The 25059-nt window shown below is 39.6% G+C and overlaps 1 protein-coding gene and 1 pseudogene across 1 annotated transcript in view; one reads left to right on the top strand and one right to left on the bottom strand.

The window, feature by feature from the left end:
- The window catches only part of ANK3 (ankyrin 3), a 366098-nt gene that overhangs the window by 203135 nt on the left and 137904 nt on the right, over positions 1-25059 (top strand). The window contains exons 17-23 of the mRNA XM_065922389.1: positions 6862-7059; positions 11913-12011; positions 19388-19486; positions 19582-19680; positions 20202-20297; positions 24668-24740; positions 24903-24965. Coding sequence (XP_065778461.1) covers positions 6862-7059; positions 11913-12011; positions 19388-19486; positions 19582-19680; positions 20202-20297; positions 24668-24740; positions 24903-24965 — 727 coding nt within the window. The remainder of the gene's footprint in view (positions 1-6861; positions 7060-11912; positions 12012-19387; positions 19487-19581; positions 19681-20201; positions 20298-24667; positions 24741-24902; positions 24966-25059) is intronic.
- On the bottom strand, positions 465-1286 carry LOC136158090 (large ribosomal subunit protein eL8 pseudogene; annotated as a pseudogene).

The following is a 25059-nucleotide window of genomic DNA, read 5'->3' as shown; positions in this document are numbered from 1 at the left end:
ATAGGTTAATATAGTTTGAGGGCAGGAGGAGAAGGGGATGACAGAGAATGACATGGTTGGATGGCATTACCGACTCAATGGACAAGAGTTTGAGTAAATTCCCGGAGTTGGTGATGGACAGGGAGGCCTGGCGTGCTGCAGTCCATGGGGTCAACAAAGAGTCAGACACAACTGAGTGGCTGAACTGAACTGAATATAGTTGTTGTTGTTCCGTTGCTCAGTCATGTCCAACTCTTTGTGACCCCATGGACTGCAGCATGCCAGACTTCCCTGTCCTTCACCATCTCCCAGGGTTTTCTCAAACTCATGTCCATTGAGTCGGAGATGCCATCCAACCATCTCATCCTCTGTCGTCCCCTTCTCCTCCTGCCTTCAATCTTTCCCAGCATCAGGGTCTTCTCTTTCTTTCTTTCTTTTTTTTTTTTAACCAGCTGAAGAAGCTTTTTTATTACTTTTACGTACAGAAAACTCAATAGTGTACACTCAGCCCAGCTTGGTGGCCAGTTCTTTGGCCTTTGCATTTTCCAGCTTGGCAATGCAAGCCACTGACTTTGGCCCCAGGACATTGCCTCCCCAGTGACGATGGATCTCATCGTATCTGTCATTGTAATTGGTTCTGATGGCCTCCACCAGCTTAGCCAGGGCACTCTTGTCCTCCGAGTTGACTTGTGTGAAGGCTATGGTGGTGCATGTCTTCCTGTGGACCAGGCGCCCCAGCTGGGCCTTGCCCTTGATGATGCAGTAGGGAACCCCCATCTTGCAGCACAGGGCAGGCAGGAAGACCACGAGCTCGATGGGATCCACATCGTGAGCGATCACCACCAGCTGAGCATTCTTGTTCTCCACCAGGGTGGTGACAGTGTTGACCTCTGCTCTAAGGACAGGTGACTCCTTGGTGGGGACGTCGCCTTTGCTGGCAGCTTGCTTAGCTCGGGCCAGCAGCCTCTGCTTCTTCTCTTGCTTTGTCTCTGGTCTGTACTTGTGGGCCAGCTTAAGCAGTTGAGTAGCTGTTTGTCAGTCCAAGGCCTGGGTGAATTGCTTAATTGCAGGAGGCACTTTCAACCGCTTATAGAAATAGCCCTTTGCCGCTGCAGCCGGATGTAGCGGGGCCATTTGACAAAGCGGGTGAGGTCCCTCTTGGGTTGGATGTCCTGTCCAATGCCAAGATTCTTGGGCCTCTTCTCGAACAGGGTGTTCACCACCTTCTTGGCCTCCTGCTTCTTCACCACGCCCGGGGCCAGGGGCACCTTCTTCCCCTTGGCCTTCTTTCCCTTCGGCATCTTGAAGGACTGGCGTACAGCAGGGTCTTTTCTAATGAGTCAACTCTTCACATTGGGTAGCCAAAGTACTGCAGCTTTGGCTTCAGTATCAGTCCTTCCAATGAATATTCAGGACTGATTTCCTTTAGGATTGACTGGTTTGATCTTCTTACAGTCCAAGGGACTCTCAAAAGTCTTCTCCAACACCACACAGTTCGAAAGCATCTATTCTTTGGCACTCAGCCTTCAGTATGGTCCAACTCTCACATCCATACATGACTACTGGAAAAACCATAACTTTGACTATATGGATCTTTGTTGGCAAAGTACTGTCTCTGCTTTTTAGTCTGCTGTCTAGGTTTGTCATAGCTTTTCTTCCAAGGAGCAAGGATCTTTTAATTTCACTGGTTCTGAGCAGATGGCTATAATCAGAAAACACTAGAATGATATGAACCACAATTTAAAAGCTGTCCCATTCTTTTCCTAAATACTGTTGGTTGAAGGAATGTTTAGCATCCTTCAGGCTTTTTATATTTGTTATGCTCTTCTATTTGGGGGCAGCTATAATGTTCTCCTTTAAACTGACTGTTTAGATCACATCTCTTGTGCACACAAATCAAAGAACTTGAGCTGTTATAGATTACTTTGGGTACTTTCAGAGAGAAAGTATTCACGTGTTTTCTCCATTTCTCCAAATGCAATCTTTGGCAAGTTTTTCTCTTCAGAACTTCTTTTCCTATAATTCTCAGTCATCTCTTGCCCCATCCTCTTCAGAATTGTACCCAGTGAACCCTACAATTCAAAATCTAGCCCCCAAACTTCTTTTCATTTGAGTGGCTTTTCTCCATAATTTTTAACCCTGATGTTCTATCATAAAGCCATGAAAAGCAGCATTATTCACAGTAGCCAAAAGGTAGAAGCATCCAAGTGTCCATGGTAGGATAAATGGTTAAACAAAATGTATATACATGCAATGGAATGTTATTCAGTGTTAAGAAGGAAGGGAATTCTGACACATGCTGCAACATGAATGAACATCAGAGAGATTGTTGTTGTTTAGCCGCTAAGTCATGCCTGACTCTTTGCAACCCCATGGACTGTAGTCCACCAGGCTCCTCTGTCCATGGTATTTCCTAGGTAAGAATACTGGAGTGGGTTGCCATGTCCTCCTCTAGGGTATCTTCCCAACCCAGGGATCGAACCCACATCTCCTGCATTGGCAGGCGGATTCTTTACTGCTGGGCCCACAGGGAAGCCTCGGAGATAGGCTGAGTGAAATAAGCCAGACACGTCAAAACACTGTATGATTTCATGTAAAAACGGAAAGTAGAATGCTGGTTGCCAGGGGCTGAGTAGAGGAAGGACTGGGGAGTTAGTGTTTAGTGGGTGGAGTTTCAGTTCAGAGATGGATAGTGATAGTGAACGGAGAACAATGTGAATGTACTTAATGCCCTTGACTGTACACTTAAAAATGGTTACAATGGTAAGTTTTATGTAATGTATATTTTACCCCAATTTTTAAAATGAGAAAAATTTGCAATGAAATTTGATAGTTATCTATTTCACTTTTTTTTTTCACTTTTTTATTTTCATAAGTTTTTGAACCTGGGCCATTTTTCTTTTAAATACCCTCAGGTTTGTGGTAGGCAACCAGTAAATAATTAATAAGTGAGCTATTCATTCCCCACATGGAGAAATAATTTTGTCACAACTAGTGCTAATCAGTTTAGAAATGACAGAAGGCCTAAGTAATAACTAAAGCAAAATGAGCCCCATCCATCTTTCCATCCACAAGTAACTCTTAAACAGGTCAATAGTTGATATATTCTATTTCCAGTTGATTTCCAGCTTTGTGTTTTTCCATCAAGACTTCATGTTTCCCTATCTGCACAATATCTTTAACAAAGAGTAGAAAAACAGTTCTTTCATTCCTTCTAACAGCCTTTAGCCTTAGGCATATCTTTTATAGTCAGCTGAGCACAGGCTTTCCCAATAGGACATTCATTCTCTTTCCCATAGCCATGAGAGTCTCTGAAATGCCATCTCTTATGCTTGTCCAACCCTCCCTACTTTCTGAGACAGTGATTCTGTTCTGAAGGTTTTTCTAGACTTTGATCCTGAGTAAAAGCCAGTTCTATCAGTTAGGATTTGGTTCACTTGCTAGAAAAAAAGACCTAGCTACAGTGGTTTAAACTGATGAGGTTCTATTTTTCTTTTGTCATATACAGTCTGGAGGGAGGCAATTATTGATGCTGGTTCAGAGTTTCAGAGGGTTGAAGATTCTTCAATTTGATTCTTTTTTTGGGTTTGTCTTCCAGATATTGTCACTCGTGCTGCCAGGTACCCCTTTCAAGCAAAAGGCAGTAAAGACAATTTCTCAGTAACTCCACATTTCTCCTTACGTTTCATAGGCTACTTCTTTCTGCAAGGGAAGCTGGGAAATGTAGTTTTCAGCTGGGCACACAGCAAAAGTTATTTTATTAAGGAAGGAGGGAGAATGGATATAGGGGAGGTAAATGGCCACCGTTAGGGAGGCTACAGCATTTCCGAATTTAAGCATTGCTGAGGACGGAGGGACAAAAACTCAACAAGCCAATCATGCAGATGGATATGACAGTGGTGACTTCCATGAAACTCCCACAGTTTACATCCTTGGTTTTTAGAGAATATGATGTGTTCTTTTTGCCCTTTCTTTTATAGAATTGCTGGCATATTTTCTTACTCATACATGTCCTAAAAACACAGTGTGACTTTAGGTAATGGAGGACAAAGGAGGGTGCTGAAAAACTAGATTGGTTCCTCTAATCCATTTTATCCAGATCTATTTCCTGAGGCGGGACATTGTGCTGGAAAGAGGATTGGCTTGAGTTCAGGTGTAACCTAGACACAGATTGTGGAAGGTCTAGTGAGCTGTAACTTACTATTGGTGAGATTTCTCTTTCATAAAATGTACATTGTTACTACTGACATGGATCAGTAGAGGTTGTGAAAATTTGGGGGGAATATATAAAGTATAGTGCTAAACCCACTGTAGTACTCGTGCTTGGAAAATCCTCCTGGACAGAGTCCATGGGGTCGTAAAGAGTCCGGCATGACTGAAGTGATTAAGCAGCAGCAGCAGCGGTGCTAAATATGTTACTTTGCTTATAATTTATATTTACATTTGCTCTTGTTTTTGTTTTGCTCTTGTTTTTATCTTGAAATGCAAAAGGATACATGGCAAGCACTTTGTCCTCTGCTTCAAGAAGGAAAAAGTATTAAGATTATTCTTTAATTCAATCCCCCACTGTTTTATTTCTCTTCTGATAAATGTATTTGTCTCCTTTAGTATGACAAATAAGAATCCTTTGTTTCTAGAAATTATAAAAGAGCTTAAGGAATTTAGAAATTTTTATTATAGATCTCAAGATTAATAACTCGTTTATCATTTGAAATATTTCTTAAGTCTTTCTGAGATGAACTATCCATTCTAAAATAATACCCTGAATTGTTTTTCCCTTGCTTTATACTTTTGTTTGTATCTCCGATAAGGAGCTCAGGATAAACCCCTTAGTAATAATGAATAGCTTGTCTAGAATTGGTGTACATTACAGAGACACCAGAGCCTCTCTGTTTTATTTAAGATCATATGATTTTTTTTTTTTTTTTTTTTGGTGGAGTTAAAAGTAATCAAGAGGATTGTCACAATCTCAGAGGATGCTGACTTGCCAGTAGAGGTGAAGCAGTTACTGAACTTAAAGGTTATGTCAGTAGCAAAAGCAAAAAGAGATAAGATGCATGGTTGGAAGCTGGACTCTGACTTTATCTGTGCTTACCACTCTAGTTAACTAGTGTTAGAATCTTGAATAATCAAGTTTCCTAGCCCTGCTTTGTGAATTTTCCCTTTTCTTCAGGGGTGGGGAGGGCAGTTAAACAGCTCACCCCTTCCTGTCACTCACTGTAGAGCTGGGCTCAGTCCAAAGCTCTGAAGGCGATCTCTTTAGGGTGTGTCTGAGCAGAGGGCCAAATGCTTCTCAGGTCAGCTGGGGTTTCCAGATGGCAAGAGGTCAAAACTAAAAATAGGATATCTTCTACCCTGACCCATCCATCCCGCTTGGCAGAGGTTGGTTTCAAAAGAGTCTAGAAGTGGCATTTCCACTTTCTGGTTGCTATCAGTTGATATCCAACAACCTAAATCTTCTACAGTTGATTATAGAAAGAATGTTTGTCAAGTGAAAAATGCTGTCACACTAGAAGAAACCAATGACGTAAATATGAGGGTTAATTATAGTAGGCTAGCCGACCAGTGATCCAGCAGCTCCCACTGCCCTCTGAATTGTTTCTGAACCGTCCGTGTGGCTTGGAAAGATTCTGACTGATCTGTTGTCCAGGTCTGGATCATATTCTCAAATAGAAATTGTCTTTGTTGTATAAGTTCTAATTATTCTTTTTTTCTTTTTCTGTTTTCTTTCTCTAAATCCTCTTGTCTATACCAAAAAAAAAAAAAATTCTAATTTTCATTGGCATGTTTTATATAATAAGATTCAGGCCTGTGTCAAAATGTAATCTTCCATTTCTCTTCAATGACCGAGAGGCAGGAGCATTCCATAAGGCTGGGAACCTTTCTTTATTAGGACAGAGGACTCTGAGGGCTCTTGAGTCAGCTTATGAACAATTTGGCAAAGGAATTTTGGTTCCTTCCACCTCTGAGCATCAGGGATCAACCAGGAGAAGGAGCCCAGCGTGTTTTGAAAGCTCTAATAAACTTGACTCAAGTCAAAGGATTTGCCAGTCACCGCCAGGCACTGGAGATACAAAAACAAGTTTGGAACAACACTTACTCTCAACAAATTCGCATCTTAGTAGAAGGAGACAGATGCATGAAGAAGAATGCCAACTAAATATATCCAGGGTTTAGACTGGAGTCAGTCAAGTTGGGGGGCAGGTGTAAGAGGGGAAGGGGAGGTAAAACACTTCATGGGGGTGTGACCCTTGAGCTGAACCTTCAACTGAAAGATTTTGGCCCCAAGGGCATGTTGGAGAAAAGAATCCTTGGTAGGGTAAGGCAAGACAGAACCAGGAGCCATATGTTGTTTTGTGGACCAAAACATCTGAAATATGATGTAGAAACTGGAGTTTCATAAAGGAGGCCTCAGAGGGGCAAATGGGAGGAGTATCTTGTCTACTGTAAAAATAAAAAATTTCAACATGTAAGCAATAGACTATTGAAGGGATTTTAAAGGTAGGATAATGGCCCCTGCTACAGGGGCACCATTTGTTTTCTAGTTGGGTTTTTCTGTTTTCTAGTTGGGTTTTGATACACAAGGCAAATAATTATTGAGCACCTACATACTGTCTGTGCGAGGGATTGCCATCTCCCATTTATAAAACCACTGACTCTTGAACTAAACTGTCTGTAGAATGTTTTCCCTATTTAGATATGTGGGCAACACAAGGGAACTACATTAATAGCACTCTTGATTTCTCAGTGATTGCTTCCTCGATCATGATTTTTTAAATGGTCAAAGAAAATCATTAGAAAGGGAAGCATGCTATTTGAAAATGCAATGCACACATTTTTATCTTGTGATTGGACATGTGACCAAGTGATTTGTGTTGACAGAATGGTTATACACCACTGCACATTGCTGCCAAAAAGAACCAGATGGATATAGCAACAACTCTGCTGGAATATGGTGCTGATGCAAATGCAGTTACCCGGCAAGGAATTGCTTCTGTCCATCTTGCAGCTCAGGAAGGACATGTGGACATGGTATCACTGCTCCTCAGCAGAAATGCTAATGTGAACTTGAGCAATAAGGTAACCTTTTTTTTCTCTGCAAAGCATACCATGCAATGAAACCTCACCTCCAGAAAGATCACTAAGAAGTCATGAAAAATTCAAGTCAAATAGAATGTGGAAAGTGTAGTATGCACAAAGATATTTACCAAAATGTTATTTATCATAGGAAAAACTTGAAAAAATGTCTTTAAACAATAAGAGAATGCTAAGTCAGTAATTGCAAAGTCATATAGGTGAGTATATATTGCTATCGCCATAAAAATGAAATCCATAAAATTTTTCTAATAATGTGAAGTTTTTTTTATAATAAGTCAATGGGCAATATTGTGACCTCACCAGAACACAGTAAATAAGAAGCTATAAGTTGTAAATTACAAGTTGTAAGGTGAAACATTTGAGGGGTACCTACTCCTTGCTTGTCCTAGTTTTAAGTCTTAGGTTACAAAGAGAAATTAGGAGCAGGTCTGCCTTCAGAAAGTTCATTTTAGTAACAGAAATTTAGAGTAGCTCTTTTATTCAGTAGATCAAAAAGTTAGTCTTTGTAGGTAAATTGGCAGTTCCAGACAACCCTTTAAGTCTCTGTTCCTCAAAGTCTTTAGACTCCCACACCCTTGCATTTGACTCTCCTTGGTTAGTAAAAAGGTTTGTGAAAAATCCAGCCCACAATTAGCAGGAATGAGGTTATAGCATCTCACTGTATTATCAGAGAATTTGGTTTTGTTGACCTGCTTATTAATACCTGAGTCTGAGATTTACCCAGAATTCCAGACCCATGTTCTTAAGTCTTCAGATAAAACAGAAATCTGCAAGAGTGCCCCCAAATACCCAATAATCCAAACTCCCTGAAATTTAGCTTCTCCTCTACAGGATGGTGACGGCACAGCTGTGACATTTCTCAGTCATAGCTCAGATATTAGAGGAGAGTTTCAAGATAACAGTAGTTTTACAGCAACAAGTCATAAGGAGTTTTAATATTTTAATATATGTGGCCTATACTTTGTAATCATGGAGGCTTTGAATCTCCTGAGTATAAATCCTAAATCTGACTTCTACTTGATGTATAACTTGATTGGACAAGTCATGTGACCTCTCTGAGCCTTAGTTCTGTCCTCTAATAAACAATGCCCACAATATTTACTTCCTAGAAATGTCATGAAGGTGAATTGAGATAATATTTAGTACCTTCTTCTAAGTAGAAAAAGAATAATTGTCTTAATTTTAGACTTTTTACAGTTTGGGGGAAAGGTTATGCACTAATCTTAACCACCAAGGTGATTTAACAAACTCTATAAATGAAAAGACGTACGTAAGAAAATACTCACTTTTAGTATCTTGAAAATACTTTGTGATCATTGCAGAACCAACACAATTTTCTTTTTTTTTTTTCTCCTGGTTTACTGATTTTCTTTTCTTGTATCTTTCTTTTTAAACCTTTCTTTTGGGATGTGTGTCCCAGCATTAATGGGAATCACAAAGCAATTTCAAATAGTCATTAAAATCAGGGTTTGTTTGAGCTGTTGAATTTCTAAGGTTCATATACTAATGCACAAACCAGATTTATAATAGTTTGTTGCAAAATTCTACTTGTCTTAATGAGATGGAGGACCTGGCGTTCTCAAATTGAAGTGCCTTCTGGCATCCATTAGTATATGTTTTCTTAGAAGCCCAGAATATTATCTTATTAACTCTCCCAGAGACAATATAGGCCTGAAGCGATTAGTTAACAAGTGAACATTTTCCATAGGTTTGACACCAACATATAGTGTAACTAACTTTTTTTTCTTTTTAAATTCCTTTAGCCAATTTGTTGTTTTACACACACACACACACACACACACACACATATATATATATATAATTCACCTTAAAACCATTTTATTTTTTTAATTTAGACTGAGAATATTTTAGAAAGAATTCCTCAGTGTCTACTTTGGTAGACTGAACATTAGCAAGGGAATTCTGAGGTCCAAAAGACATAGTAAACCCAGGAAACCTGGAAGTGTCCAACCACCTTCCTGAATAAAGTCTACCTAAGCAATATACCACCAAGGAAGTTTTCTGGTTTTCCATCAGCACGTGGTACTTACAGAACTTTTAAGAACTTCACAATTCCTAGAAATGGTCTAATACAAAAGTATTTGTAAGTCTTTGCGTCCTTTCTCATCATTTTCTGTATCAAGTGTAAGTTATGGTGTGAAAGTAGAGAATCAGTAGGATTCTATTACTCAAGAAGAATTCTGACAGGCTTTCTGTCTGTTTTTCTTGAGTTTCCAAAGTTTTAGACATCAGTTATTGTCCCTCCACCCCACTTTCTGCATCCTACCTCCCCATTTCACATTAGACTTTATTTCCTTGCTAAACAGTGAATATTGAGGGACTTCTCTGACAGTCCATTAGTTGAGACTTTGCTTTTCGCTGCAGGGGGTCCAGGTTTGATGCCTGGTTGGGGACCTAAGATCCCACAAGCCTCATGAGTGAAAAACTAAAACATAGAACAGAAGCAATACTGTAACAAATTCAATAAAGACTTTAAAAATGGTGCATGTCAAAAAAATCTTTAAAAATATGAATATTAGAAGATTTAGCTTTTGTGAAAAGTTACTTTGAGCTAAACTCTCAATTGTTTTCACTTATTTCTCTTCTTACTATTCACCAGCAGTTCTCAGATTTTAAGAAAAAGGAACCATGAACTTAAGTTCCTGCTGAAGTGCTACTGTTTAATTGGATTCCATTTTGCTTTTGACGTTTTCCTACATGAATTTTGAAGACCACAAGTAGCTGTACTTCTTTACATAGCTAATAGACCTGAAACGAAGCTATTGCTATCCCAAGTTTATTTTATTTAAAATAAAATGTATTATTTTTAACAAACACCATTTAAAAAATGAGCTGTGGTCAAAACTCAATAAAAGATTAACAGATAACTTCTGAACTCAAACAGGGCTGTTTTAACCATCTCATTGAAAAAATCATGAATAGAAAAATGATCTTTCTTTATTTAATTTATCCTATTTTATCAAAAGCTGTGTGCTTTTTCCTCTGACTTGATTAGTAGATGGATTAAATGCTGTTATGTAGATACGTTAATCCTTGGCTATACATTAAAGGTACAGTAGTTGCCTCAACAGGCTCACAGTGGTTTGAGGAAGACAGACCAGAAAAGAGTTTAAATGTGGGATTATGATGCTCTCAATAGAAGTGAGCACGTAGAGGGTTTGCACATAAATAGTAACAATGAGGCCCTTTTCGAGATGAAGGGAGAGGGAGAGAAGCCCTGGAAAGCTGGAGGTGACTCTGTGCCAAAGGTGGAGTGGGTCATCCCCGGGGCAGCATGAACATACATGGGGAAACAGGACAGAATACCTTCCCCAACCATGCTGAAAACCACTCAGCAAAGCGGGGGTTGTGACACTTTCACAAAATGTTGGCTGAAAATATCTGCTGCCTCTAAAGTGGAGCATGGAACATTGTTCTATGATTATGTCAGTGTTTGGGTGGTGCCAGTTTTGGCCCCAGGCTTATTTTTCTTGGATTTCAAGTGAAGGCACCACTCCTCCTTTTTCTATTTCCTCTTTATTCGGTTTGGGTGAGCTTCTTCCGAAAGTCTGTAAACAGCATCAGAAAGTCTGGAGTGAATGACTCTTCCTGAGTCCTGGCATGTGTTTGATAGAATAGCAGCCCTTAAATAAATCATGTCGTGTGCCCTTCCTGATGCTGCATTTGGCTCTCTCCTTTCCCCTGACAAATGGGACAGGCTGATGGTCTTGCTGCACAGATGCTGGTGGAGGACAAAGGAGGCCTCCAGGACTTAAGACATTAACCTCTGGGACTTCCCTGGCGTTACAGTGGTTAAGACACTGAGCTTCCACTGCAGTGGGCATGGGTTTGATCCCTAGTTGGGAAACCAAGATCCCACATGCTACAAGGTGCAATCAAATAATTTTTTAAAATTTATGTTTAAAACGTGTGCCAGCAGATCTTGTCTGGTGAGGTGTTTTAGGGGAAAAAAAAAAAGACAGTAACTTCTTTGCTCATTATGGATGAAAGAAAAGAATCTGGAAGCACTTATACAAGCTTACTTTCTCTTAAATGTTATTTATGAAAAAAATGCAGCTACAGAAGATTTCTAAGCCAGAGTACAGTCTTAGTGATTTTTTTAGTGTTTTTTTCTTGGCCATTGGAATAATGACCAATAACATAGCCTGTCCATTCTGTGGTAGAGTCCATTTCAAATACCCAGTCTCATAAAATGATCTTGAAATTCTCATGAAATAGACTTCATATTACATTTCACAGACCATCTTTCCTACCCAGAAGCAACATACAGAAAATGTTTTCCAGCCTTGGATTTTAATATTTAATGGAGAAAATGTTATCATCATATACCAGTAACAGTTTATAAACAATTTTTATTTTAATTTTTGCTGAAGCTAGTATCACTAGTAATGCAATAAAACTCTTGCATAATGTGAGTTTTAAAAATCTCTATTTTTTTTAAAAAAGTGAACACTGAAATACGTAAGAGGAAAATGATATAATGTCTGGAATTTGCTTTAAAATACTTCCACAAAGAAAAGAACATGCAGGAAGTAGGATTGGATGAAGCAAGCAGAGGAAAAACTTGATAATTGGTGCATCTGTTATCAGTACACAAGGTTCAGCCTATCCCCTCCACTTTTGAGGATGTTTGAAATTTTTCAGTAAGCCTGCAGATAACAGTGTTGTCACATGCTAATATATAAACTTACTCTATAAATTTTTTTAACATAAAAATTCTAGGTTCACTCTTCTTGAAGTCATAAATTGTTTCTCTAATATGCTTGTATGTCATCCATCCCTCATGTAAGATGACCAACTTTGATATTTTGCAGAGTGGCCTGGCCCCACTCCATTTGGCTGCTCAAGAAGACAGAGTGAATGTGGCCGAAGTCCTTGTAAACCAGGGGGCACATGTGGACGCCCAGACAAAGGTACGCAAAAAGATTGTGCCCATCCAGAGCATATCTGTACAAGGGACACCAAAGCCACTGTTTGTGGTGTCCCATACACTTTTACCTTTCATGGCCTGAATATGTAGCTGTATGTTGATGCTCATGTGTTAAAATTATTAACCTTTGTTACAGCATATCAACCCTTCAAGGTCGGAGTGTGAAAGCATATACCTTTCTTAGGTTTTTTTCTTTTCTTTCTTTCTTAGTTTTTATGACTGAGTTTAAAAGTGCATTTAGAAAAATTTGTTAGTCAGTAATTGATGGCTTTACTTTGTTCAGGCATAGTCTATGGATGAGGTTACATTAAGTTTTACTCAATTACTACTCATTTGCTAAATTCTTTATGGTGTGTCTGATTGCTAGCAACCCCCCCCCCCCCCCCCCCCCGTCTCTCTCAGCCAAAATAGTTAATCTTTTCAAAAACAAATTTCTCATTCATCTCAGAAAACGCCACAATTTCAGACTCATAGAAGATAAGTGGATATTTTGTGTCATCATCAAAGATAGGACTTGATATTAATCTTTCTCTGAACATTTTTTTCAGTGCTTAAGTTTGTTACTCTTCATATCAAACCTGTTTTACCTACTTCAAAATGTAACTCTTCTTTCTTTCTTTCTGGGTGTCACATGTTTGACACAAACATGAATACTTGCTAAATACTGTATTGTGAATGTGAACATTTTGGGGTATAACATAGATTGATTCTGAGGTGTGTGAACTGATATTGAAGATATTAACAATATAGATGGATCACTGGGAATTAGCCAGGTAAAAAAGTATTGCAGATGTCAGGATCAGTCTGGATTTATGGGACAAGCACTGGGAGCAGCCCTGAGTAGACTACGCCCTTTGCACAGTGTTCTATCTACGGCTGTGACTTCTCCACCCATACTTTTTCTTTCTCCAACAATGGAATTTTATTCCATTCATATACATGCAACATTTGTTGAAATATTATTTCTATCAGAAGTAGAACATTATCTTCGCGATCAACAGGTGCAGTTTTCCAACTCTTATATTTAAATAGATCTCATGTATGAATTAAATTCATACTTACAGCCTTGAGTTTAGGGCTTGGGTTTAGACTGTGCCTTCCAAAAGATAAAACATTATTACAATACTGCTGCCAGTAATTTTGTGCATTCTTACAAAATATTGCATTTAACAGCAAAGTTGAAAAATCGACAGCTACATCAGCAAAAGAAAATAGAGGAACTGTACAAGAAAAAAAATTCCCACCCGCACTTAACATACATATTTAAGTTTAAGAAAATGGACAGAAACATACAGCTACATACAAATGCAAAGCCTAGTGACTAAGAGGCTGTATGTACTAAAATATAAAGTGCAGATTGAGCCTGATTATCCAAGAATTGAAATCTTAAGGCAAACACAGAGCATGTGTATTTAGAACATCTTTGCAAGTTGTATTTAGTTCTATTAGAAAGAAACTGCCCAAAAAAGATATGACCAGGCAAGGTCCTTTATGCTTTTTAAATTCTGTGTTAAAATAGTAAAGCAAATGTATTGATCTCTTCTCAAGGTAGTCCTAGATGTGACCTAGGTAGCTCCCCACACTCCAATTTCTGAATGCCTTGTGCCCTTGATGGCTCCTTGGCCTCTTTGGTAACCTAACTGCCCAGCTCTCTCTCCACTCTTTTGCCTTCCAAACTTGTCATTCTAAAAAAAAAAAACCCTTATCTTTAGCCCTGAATGCCTTCCTACATAACTGTTTATTTACCAAAGAAACCAATGAAGGCGACAGCAGTGACTGGATGGTTTCTTATTACTTTTCATGAAAATATAAGCATTTAAATCTGATAAAGTCAGATTGAATTTAGCTTATATTCTTTATTTTGCTTGTATACTTTCATCGGGAAAGATATCTTTACTTTAGAAATTTACAACTTCACAGTAAGTAGATTCACCCTGTGTTGTTTTATTTACATACACATATACAAATTTACATACACATATACACATGGCTTCCCAGGTGGCTCAGTGATAAAATATCCTCCTGCCAATGCAGGAGACTCAGGAGAAAAGTGTTGTGAAGATCCCCTGGAGGAGGAAAGGGCAACCCAGTCCAGTGTTCTTGCCTGGATAATCCCATGGACAGAGGAGTCTGCCAGGCTACCATCCATGGGGTCACACAGAGTTGGACACAACTAAGCTACTGAGTTTTAGAAAAGGCAGAGGAACCAGAGATCAAATTGCCAACATCAGCTAGATCATTGAAACAGCAAGAGAGTTCCAGAAAAACGTCTATTTCTGCTTTACTGACTATGCCAAAGTCTTTGACTGTGTGAACCACAACAAACTGTGGAAAATTCTGAAAGAGATGGGAATACCAGACCACCTGACCTGAGAAACCTATATGCAGGTCAGGAAGCAACAGTTAGAACTGGACATGGAATAACAGACTGGTTCTAAATAGGAAAAGGAGTACGTCAAGGCTGTATATTGTCACCCTGCTTATTTAACTTCTATGTAGGGTACATCATGAGAAACGCTGGGCTAGAAGAAGCACAAGCTGGAATCAAGATTGCTGGGAGAAATATCAGTAACCTCAGATATGCAGATGACACCACCCTTATGGCAGAAAGTGAAGAGGAACTAAAAAACCTCTTGATGAAAGTGAAAGAGGAGAGTGAAAAAGTTGGCTTAAAGCTCAACATTCAGAAAACTAAGATCATGGCATCTGGTCCCATCACTTCATGGCAAATAGATGGGGAAACAGTGGAAACAGTGTCAGACTTTATTTTTGGGGGCTCCAAAATCACTGCAGATGGTGACTGCAGCCATGAAATTAAAAGATTCTTACTCCTTGGAAGGAAAGTTATGACGAACCTAGACAGCATATTAAAAAACAGAGACATTACTTTGCCAACAAAGGTCCATCTAGTCAAGGCTATGGTTTTTCCAGTGGTCATGTATGGATGTGAGAGTTGGACTGTGAAGAAAGCTGAGTGCCGAAAAATTGATGCTTTTGAACTGTGTTGTTGGAGAAGACTCTTGAGAGTCCCTTGGACAGCAAGGAGATTCAACCAGCTCATCCTAATGGAGATCAGTCCTGGTTGTTCATTGGAAGGACTGACGCTGAAGCTGAAACTCCAATACCTTGGCCACCTCATGCAAAGAGTTGACTCATTGGAAAAGACCCTGACGCTGGGAGGGATTGGGGGCAGGAGGAGAAGGGGACGACAGGATGAGTTGGCTGGACGGCATCACTGACTCGATGGATATGAGTTTGAGTAAACTCCGGGAGTTGGTGATGAACAGGGAGGCCTGGTGTGCTGCGATTCATGGGGTCACAAAGAGTCGGACGCAGCTGAGCGACTGAATTGAACTGAACTGAACTGAAGCTACTGAGTACACACATATACACACAGACTTAAACCATTTTATTTGATTACCTTATCCCTTTATAAGTTAAAACTTCTAGAAGGCAGTAATAGAGTTCTGTTTCTCAATACTTTTTTGTCCCAACACATCCAACTTAGACACCAACACTCAGTCAGGGGTTAAAGCAGTGATTCTCAAGGGCAGATTGGCAGGAGGAGAGATGGTGCCGTGAACCTTCTGCTCCTGATTTGCACAAACGATCCCATGATGTAAGAGTCTCAGGTCTCTACCAGGGTTTCCCTCTAACCCAGCCCACTCAGGTCACAGTCAGTAATCATTTTTGTACTCAGTATAATATTTTTGAAGCATGTACCTTTTCCTGCCCTTTACAAGTGGTGCACTTCAGAATGCATCTTTTGGGACTTTCCTAGTGGTCCGGTGAAGACCCCGCACTTCCAATGCAGGAGGCACAGGTTCGATCCCTGCTCAGGGAACTAAGATCCTGCATGCCTCAGAGTATAGTGAAAACAAATGAAAACCCCGAAAGCATATCTCTGCCTCTTGAAAAAAATTCCTTGTTTTTTTCTTCTCAGCAAAGATCACAGCAGCAAAAAGAAGGGAGGCTGTGATTGTCCCATAGTTGAGCAGGGCAGGAGTGCAGAGAGATGGGTTGTTTGAACTCTTTTCTTAACCTTGTAAATAAGGAGCTGATTACACCCCATGAACTTCCAAACTCTTCCTGGTAAAGATGACGTCCCCAACCAGCATATAGTTAGTTAAAATGTGTGGTGCTGATTGATTCACTGGCTTCAGTTTTAAAATAATAATAATTAAATTATCAAGAGCTCTTCTCTGTTGTGGGGGAAAGACCGGAACATCTTGGTAACCACCCAGACAACCTTCCCACTGGCCTTCTGACCAGCCAAGTCTCCCCTTCACTTTGTATTTGAAGTTCATCAGATCATTTCAGACAAAATTGTGCTGCTGGCCACAGGGTTTAATGTTCAGTGTCGTTGAACTAAAATGAAGCCACTTCTTTTGCTTTTTAAAAGGATAATCTCTGGAAGCCTTTTATTTAGACCACCCCAAAACATACTGAAGCAATTGTAGTTGTAAGTGGGTGTGTTCACTGAGGAAGTGCAAGGAAGGCCAAAGATGAACTCCAAGAGAACAGAGTGTTTAGGGGGAGAGAACATACTGTGGATTTCCTGCCCCCTCTTTCTCAAGCTGTGTTGCACAGGAAGGCCCCTAACCACTGCCTAGTAAGATCTCATGCTCAGGCACCACGGATGAGAAACACCAGCCTGAATATTCCATCTGTGCCTGTTTGCCCTTCCTACACAAACACAACCTTTCAATATTACCTCAAGGAGATGACTCCCTTCAGCTTGTAATGATGGGATATATAGGCAACAGTGAAAAAAGGAAACAAAACTGCTCAGTTATCGGAACTGAGACTGCTTCTTAGTTATTCAAAAAAATGAAGAGTTGCCCTTTCCAAAACATATTGCCACTAGTTGAAAGGAATTGCCCAAATCACATTTTTCTGGGCATATTTGTGCCAGGTGCCACTTAACGTGGGAATTTTGTGACCCTCAGTGAATGGAGGAGCCTCAGTTTGGTTTCTCTGGATGCAAACTGAATCTTCCTGGCCATGCAGTCATATTTTTAACAAAATAGTGTTTGTAGACCAGAAGCAGATCAGTATCTTATAGCAGAGTGAACACGGGAGAGAAACTGTGCATTAAGATACTTAGAATGATCCAGTATCTTTTAAAAATGTGATCAGTACAATAGCAAAATAGTCATTGGAAACTGTTTATCATAGCTTAGGCATGTTGACTGAAAACTTGAAGCATTCCTCGGTGTTTAAAAGTTTGAAATATTTTCTGTAATTTTTGGCTTGGAAACTGTCATGTCACTAACACTGGGAATGTTACTTCAATCAATCAGGCTAATTGTACTGAGAACTGTAAGAGAAGACCTCCCTCCCTAAGTGGCATTCTGACTCTTAATGCAGCATCTTGAGTTCCTCAGTGCCCAGAAAGAACCCCACAGAGCAGGCAGGTGGATTCCGGTCTTCAAAGTGGGATCGTCACACATGAAGCAGCTTTAGGGGTTGTAAGTCAGACTCATCTATATGTAGTTATGAGCTTATCATCACGGTCTGATTAGTGCGACTGCACTCACAGGTCAGTTCATGGAACAGAATCTAACCAGAGTCAGCTCTTTAGGGCAGCACCTACTTTGCGAGGTATCTTTACCTTCCACAGTCAGCTGTGTTCTGGGCACCCCTTTTTCAATTCTAATTTGCCCATTTGCTGGAGTGTCTTAGTCAATTTGAGTTGCTATAACAAGAGTACAATAGCTTGGACAAACTGATTTCTCAGAGTTCAGGAGGTTGAGAAGTACAAGATCAAGATGCTGGTAGCAGGTAGCCATCTTCTTATTGTATCCTTAGATGGCAGAGAGCAAAGAGAAGAGACAAAATCTCTCCTGTCTCTTCTTATAAGGGCACTAATCCCATTCGTGAGAGCTCCATCCTCATGACCTAATTAACTCCCAAAGGCCTCATTTCTAAATTCTATTACTCTGGGATTAGGATTTCAGCATACAAATTTTGGGGGATACAGATATTCAGTCTTTAGCCCAGAATCACCATAAAGACGCATTAATGCCATCACGTATAAGATGCAGACCCTTAAAAATATGGACCCCTGACCCTTGCCTATTTAGAAATGTTATAAAAGGTCCATGTTCTCCCTTTCAGTGATCTGGTGCTTCCAGTTTCATTGTAAACAGGGGTTGGTTAAAGACACTGAAATTGTGTGGTGGAGCATGTTACAATATGGTCACCAAGAAAAAATACCTGGAATATCTTTATTTTAAAATATCTAGAATATATATATATATGTATATGTGTGTGTGTGTGTAGATACATACACATATGTATACACACATGATACATTTTAAAATAATTGTTATTTACTTATTTTGGGCTGCACTGAGTCTTTGTTGTTGCATGGGCTTTTCCCTAGTTGTGAGAAGCAGGGGCCACTCTCTAGTCGTGGCGCATGGGCTTCTCGTTGCAGTGGCTTCTCATTGCAGAGCGTGTGCTCTGGGCACACAGGCCTCAGTAGTTGTGGCTCACTGGCTCTAGAGCGCAGGCTCAGTAGTTGTGACGCTCGGGCTTAGTTGCTCTGTGTCAGGTGGGATCTTCCTGGCCCAAGGATCGAACCCATGTCTCCTGCATTGGCAGGTGGATTCTTTACCACTGAGCCACTAGGGAGGCCCATGGTTTTTAATAGATAGAACTTACAGGGGTCAGTGGATATTAATTTGGAGCAATGGAAACAATCCATTGCTTTGTCTAATGAGTGGTTTTCAAGCTGTGGGGCTCTAGCTATGTAGACAGGAGTCTTAACTAGAGCATCTATTCCTAAATCAAATTCATACATCTCAGATCTCCTGAACTCACTCACACTAGCCTCTCCTGCTTCTGTATTCCTGTCCTTCCTAGCTCTGTCATGCATTCTGATCATCATTTACTGCCTTCATGATCATTTAGCCAGTTCATTTTCTTTCTACCTTATTTTTATGCTTCTAGAGAGTAGAGTATTGAATAAAGGCTAGTCCAAGTCTGTCCATTGAGCACTCTTCTGACCCTTTATAAGAAGCCACTGGATACATCTGTCTAAGCTGTGTGTTGCTCCATCTTTTTGTCCTATCTTGAAAAGTTATTTATTATGAGAATAAAATGAGCTAATGCTAGAGAGAGCACTTGGGGACATTTAATAACTATTTACATGTGAGGTGGTATTGTTATTTATACCTTATACTAGCTCTGAGAATTGTCAAGGACACTTGTTTTTTTACAGGGGGGAGAAACTCTGCCTGCTTAAGAAAGGTTGAATAACATTTTTACTTCTATTTAGGATATCCGTTACTGAAAGTATACTAAAAATGTTTATTTAAAAAAAAAAATATATATATATATATATAATTACAGATGGGATATACGCCACTACATGTAGGCTGCCACTATGGAAACATCAAGATTGTTAACTTCCTGCTCCAGCATTCTGCAAAAGTTAATGCCAAAACAAAGGTAAACTTCTTTCTCCTTTGTATCTACCAAGTCATTGATCTTGGATCTTGTATGGAAGGGAGTTAAGAGTCTTTTCTTCCATCTTCCTTCTACAGAATGGGTATACACCATTACACCAAGCAGCTCAACAGGGACACACCCATATAATCAATGTGTTGCTTCAAAACAATGCCTCCCCCAATGAACTCACTGTGGTAAGAGCAGAGGGTCAGCTAGGGGAAAAGGGGGAGCTGGGCTGGGCTGCTCGCGTGTTCTTACATTTTTCATTGTGCATCAAGGTTGCTTTTTAGCTTTCGTTTGTAGGCATAAGCAGAGCATTCAGTAGAATGAAGGGAAAAGAACAATAACTGTATTGGGGTGAGCTGTCCATAGAGAGAGATGTGATTAGTGTTTCCCACTTAAAAAACTACAAACTCATTGCTGCCTAGTAGGAAGTACGTATGTAAGAAGAAGCACATGTTTGATGACTGAGAACATTACAGAGCCTCTCAGGTTCCATGTGTAGCAACCCAGACTCTGCTGTGTGAGTAGAAACAGGTTAGGTGGCTCTTGTGCAAGGTTCATCTGTAATGAAACAGCATTTTGTGTGTGACTGTGGGAGAGGACTAGTGAGACACTCGCCTCAGGTTTGCACAGATGACACATGTGCACACACACAGGCTCTGATGCCCGTGGAGTGAGTGGTAATTCCTGGTCCCCGTTTCCCTCTTGCCAGAACGGGAACACTGCCCTGGCCATCGCCCGGAGACTTGGCTACATCTCGGTGGTGGACACCCTGAAGGTGGTGACCGAAGAGACCGTGACCACAACTGTGAGTAGTGGGTGCCACAGCCTGTTACCCCCTTGCCCTGAAAGCCAGTTCTTGGGCTGCAGAGTTTCCCAGGCTGTGGGGAGAAGAGCCTTGCTCCTCCACTCAGAGACTTAAGTGTCATGCTTCCAGATGCTGTTACCTCATTGATGGCAATCAGCAAAGCGAAACTCTCATTTCTGATATTTAGAAAAATTAAAAACACTAAAAATGCCTTTTATCTTTCAAAAAGCTATAGAGTTTTTAGTTCCATAGAAAGCTAACTGTGTGTGTTAAATTTGATATAAAAAATATTTAATGAGATGAAGGCAGAAATGTTTTAACAGCCTTTCTTTGGCAGTTTAAGAACTATGAAAACTCTAAGTTGGTTCTTTAAAATATTTTAACTCACAAATGACAATGTATCCATTGTCATCGTTATGGTGAAAATATTTTTGTTATAGATACATTCACTATAGGATCCAAATTGATTTTTCCCACCAGGCTAGGGTCCTCTTCCATTCACCTGTTGGAGCTTAAATAGAAGAACAATAGGGTGTTGCATTAAAACTTAAATCTTCACCAGGAGGCCTTATTGCATCAAATATATTTTTACAAGCTGCCAGCCTCTAGGATAGGTCATCTCTTTTGAACCTCACCTGATGTCTTTGAACTCTTTCAGGATTTGGTAACTTTGGGATCAAGACCAGGTGTTGCACCATATCAGAGGCTTATTTGAGTTATTCTTGACTCCATGAGTCAACACACAGGCCCAGACTGAGTCCATAAAATGCCAGTGTAGGACTCTGCAACACTTGGAATTGTCAGCTGTGCTTCCTTTTCTCAAAGACCACCTACCACATGAAGGCATAGTTCACATCTTCAGTCTGGATACACAGGGCTGCATACAAAACATGGCTCACGGGACTCTGTAGCTTCCTGCCTGTTGAGTTATTTGGCTGTATACAGGTTTTAAAAACTAGAAGTTCAGCCTGATGATCACAAGAGGGAAATTCTATAATTTTCTAAAGAGAAAACAGCAGCTTCGGTCAACTAGAGCAATGGTTGTCAACCAGGGCACATTTCTAACTTCAAGACTGAATAAATTCCCACATATTCTTTCATATAAGTCTTGATATTTCATTATCTTAAAATCTATTATTAAATTCTCAAGAAAAGAGTTTAAATAATAATATTTATTAACCTTAATTTTATAGATATGCCATGTAACTCTCTCTAGAGTGGGAAAGGAGAGAAGTATAGGTATTAAACAATGGCCAGATGTCACCATGCGCAAAAGATTTGAAGCCACTGCAATAAATACATGAAACTTCTATTTCAGTGTTAAAGGACTTAAAATGGTTCAAAATATAAATCTTACTTGATTAAATGTCAGTGACTTTCTCATCCATTGCTGTGCCGTGCCAAGTCACTTCAATCATGTCTGACTCTTGTGACCCCATGGACTGTAGCCCACCAGGCTCCTCTGTCCATGGGATTCTCCAGGCAAGAATACTGGAATGGGTTGCCATTTTCTCCTCCAGGGCATCTTCTGGACCCAGGGATCGAACCTGCATCTTTTTTTATGTCTCCTGCATTACAGGCAGGTTCTTTACTGCTAGCACCACCTGGAAAGCCCATTAGGAAAGTTCAAAATGTTTCTTTGATGTCGAAAGAGTTTTAGGAGAAAATAAAGTTACAGACTAAGACAGTTAAGTTATAGCCTCAGGAAATGTACTGAGAGAAAAGCGTTTGGGGCTCCAGTTCCTAGTGAAAGAATGTGCACAGTAGTCATACCATTTCTCACACAACATCATTAGCTGACTTGGTAGGTGATTTTCTGCCAGAGAGAAAAGAAAGGACTCATGCTAACAGGAGGTACAGTTTGCCTGGTGAAGTGAATGAGCCTCCACCAAATGAAGCTTTCACAGTGACTGTAAGAGTCCACGCAAGTCCCTGAGACTGAGTCCAGTGTTGCAGTATCAAAGCTTTATTTCAAGCTGAGACTCCGCCTTCTCAGCCTTCGCGTTGCAGTTACATCCAGCTCAGACAGGACTGTAGCAATTCAGGGTGGGGGTCTATGATCCTAAACTAAGCAAGCACAGAGCAGCCTCCACCACTGGCGGGTCTTTCTTCAGCAGCTATGGAAGCCCCAGCAGCCACTGTCCCCATAAGCAGACGTCAATTTTTCAGCAACCTTAAAAATCAGACTGCATCAGGACTTCCCTGACGGTCCAGTGGTCAAGACTTTGCACTTCCACTGCCAGGGGGCACGGGTTCTATCCCTGGTACAGAAATAAGACCTCATATGTGGTGCAGCTTGGCCAAAAAAACGACGACATCTTTGATAGGAGTGCCATGTTTAATATGGAAATTCTGAGAAAGGTGCTTTAGTTAATGACTTTACAGTCATGGCTGAATAGGAAACTGAGTAACTAGAACTGGATATACAAAACATACAAATTAAGCTATTTAAATTGCATTGTTTAAAATTTCCATCAGAGCACTTCAGTCACTCAGATGTTGATTTCTAATAGCATTCTCTGATAAAGGAAATCAGGCCTCCTTGGAGAAGTGACAAAAAATCTAGAGCTGGGGCAGGAAATATACAAGATGAGCCTGGAACCTCTTGTAGTGCCATAAAGGATTCCCCCCAACAACTGCCATATAAATAAGTACACATATATAAAATGATGAGATATATTAATATTAAAGGGACACAGGAATCCACTGAAAGAGTTCCCAGTGGCCAAAGCTGGAACAATTTGAGCAAAAGAAATACAATGGAATTGGGGTACAGGTGCAAAGTATAAAACATATATCTATACATTCTTACTGATACAGATAAATGAATAACTAGAGAATAAAAGATTAATTCCTCTGTCAAAAGAATTCCAAATAATTGATGAAAATGCTTCACCATCAGGGAGGTAGAACATGATTCCCCACTGCTGAAGTATATCTGAGTATAGTAACTTCCCTCCAGAGAAAACAGTACAGAGACTGAGGGAAGTAGAGTAATTCTGTGATGAAGAAAACTGATCAACAGCCTGTTGACCAAGCACATCAACACCCATAAATCATGTTGATGGTACATATCCTTCATGTGATATGATGAAAATGGCATTTTACCATGGTGATATTCCTCCCCCAAAACGTATAATCCCAGTCTAATCAATGAGAAAAACATGAGAAAATCTCAGTTTAGGGACATTCTACAAAATACCTGAGTAGTTCACCCTGAAACTGTCAAGGTCATTAAAAACATGGAAAGTCTGAGAAACTGTCACAGCTATAGGAGCCTAAGGAGATTGACAACTAAAGAGAACTTGGTATCCTGGATGAGATGCTAGAACACTAAAAGGATATTTGGCAAAAACTAAGGAAAGCTGAATAAAATATAGACTTTAATAATAACAAATCAATATTGACTCATTAATTGCAACAAACGTACCTTGCTAATGTATGCTAATAATAAGGGAAATGGGGTGAAATTCTACTACCCTTACAATTTTTGTGTAAATCTAAAACTGTTCTAATACAAAATACTCATTTTTTTAATGTTCAATTACAGTATTACATGCTGGGAAAATACCAAGTAATGCTTTATTTCAACGTGACTTGTACTACTCGTCTTTCATTTGCTCAGATTAAAAGAGGACTCATTTTAAAACTAAAACATATTAAGTCATTCATATTTTCAAACAAGTAATACTGTCAGTGTCCTTTGGATAGATACAATCTATCTAGGTAAAAGTTATCAAAGAACAAGTAAAAATTCAGTAAAGCCTTTGCTCTTTAATACACCATTTTTAAGATTTTGTAGATGTTCAAATTATTCTGCAAATGCATCATCTCTAAAATATTTTCTGCAAACATATAATTGTAAAAGTTATGTTTTAAAATCTTAATATTTTGTTTTAGAAATTAAAACATACACATAGGAGGAAAAACAAAGAAATGGCTGGCTTGGCAGAAGCAACAAAGACATATTTCTTGCCTTTCATCTGGTTTACCTTCAGCTAGGACTTTTAGTGGAGTGGGGTGGCAGGTTCATCAGACCATGAAAAAGTGTAGCAATAGACTAAGAGAGGCAGTGTCTCTCTCCTTTCCTTTGAAAAAACTTTATTCAGGACCTAAATCTTTTAAGCTGATGTGCTTTGACACTAGAACTCTTTCACCTTGTATTCATTCTCTGCCATGTATATGATGAGGACTTCAGTGCTACTAAAGGATATTTTTAATGTTATTTTGTAGGCGGGAGCTTTAAGGTATTCATCAATCCCACACATAAATCCCACAGTAAACCTATAGATTATTTTAGGAAGAAATGAATAGTCTCAGTAAAATGTGCTGTTTACTCATACTAAAGTGACTGCTTTTTTTGTTACTAGACTGTCATAGAGAAGCACAAAATGAATGTTCCAGAAACTATGAATGAAGTTCTTGATATGTCTGATGATGAAGGTATGAAAACCTCCTTTGAGTTTGTTGTAACAAAGAATGACTGTGTATTTGTTTCCTGAAGGAAATTGATTGCAAAAATGTTTTTAGAAGCATTAATATGTTTTGTTGTAGTATCAACAGTATGCACTTTTCACACTTACATTGTTCACTTAAATCATGCAGTTCGTAAAGCCAACGCCCCTGAAATGCTCAGTGATGGCGAATATATCTCAGATGTTGAAGAAGGTATTTGCGAATTTTTATTGTGATAAAATTTAACTACCAGTTTTATCTTCCATTTCTTATCTTGAAATATAACCCTTCCCTGAGTTACTAACTT

Source organism: Muntiacus reevesi, chromosome 2 (assembly GCF_963930625.1).
Source record: "Muntiacus reevesi chromosome 2, mMunRee1.1, whole genome shotgun sequence".
Classification (NCBI taxonomy): Eukaryota; Metazoa; Chordata; class Mammalia; order Artiodactyla; family Cervidae; genus Muntiacus; species Muntiacus reevesi.
The sequence above is the reverse complement of the archived record's forward strand: the minus strand, read 5'-3'. Positions and strand labels throughout refer to the sequence as shown.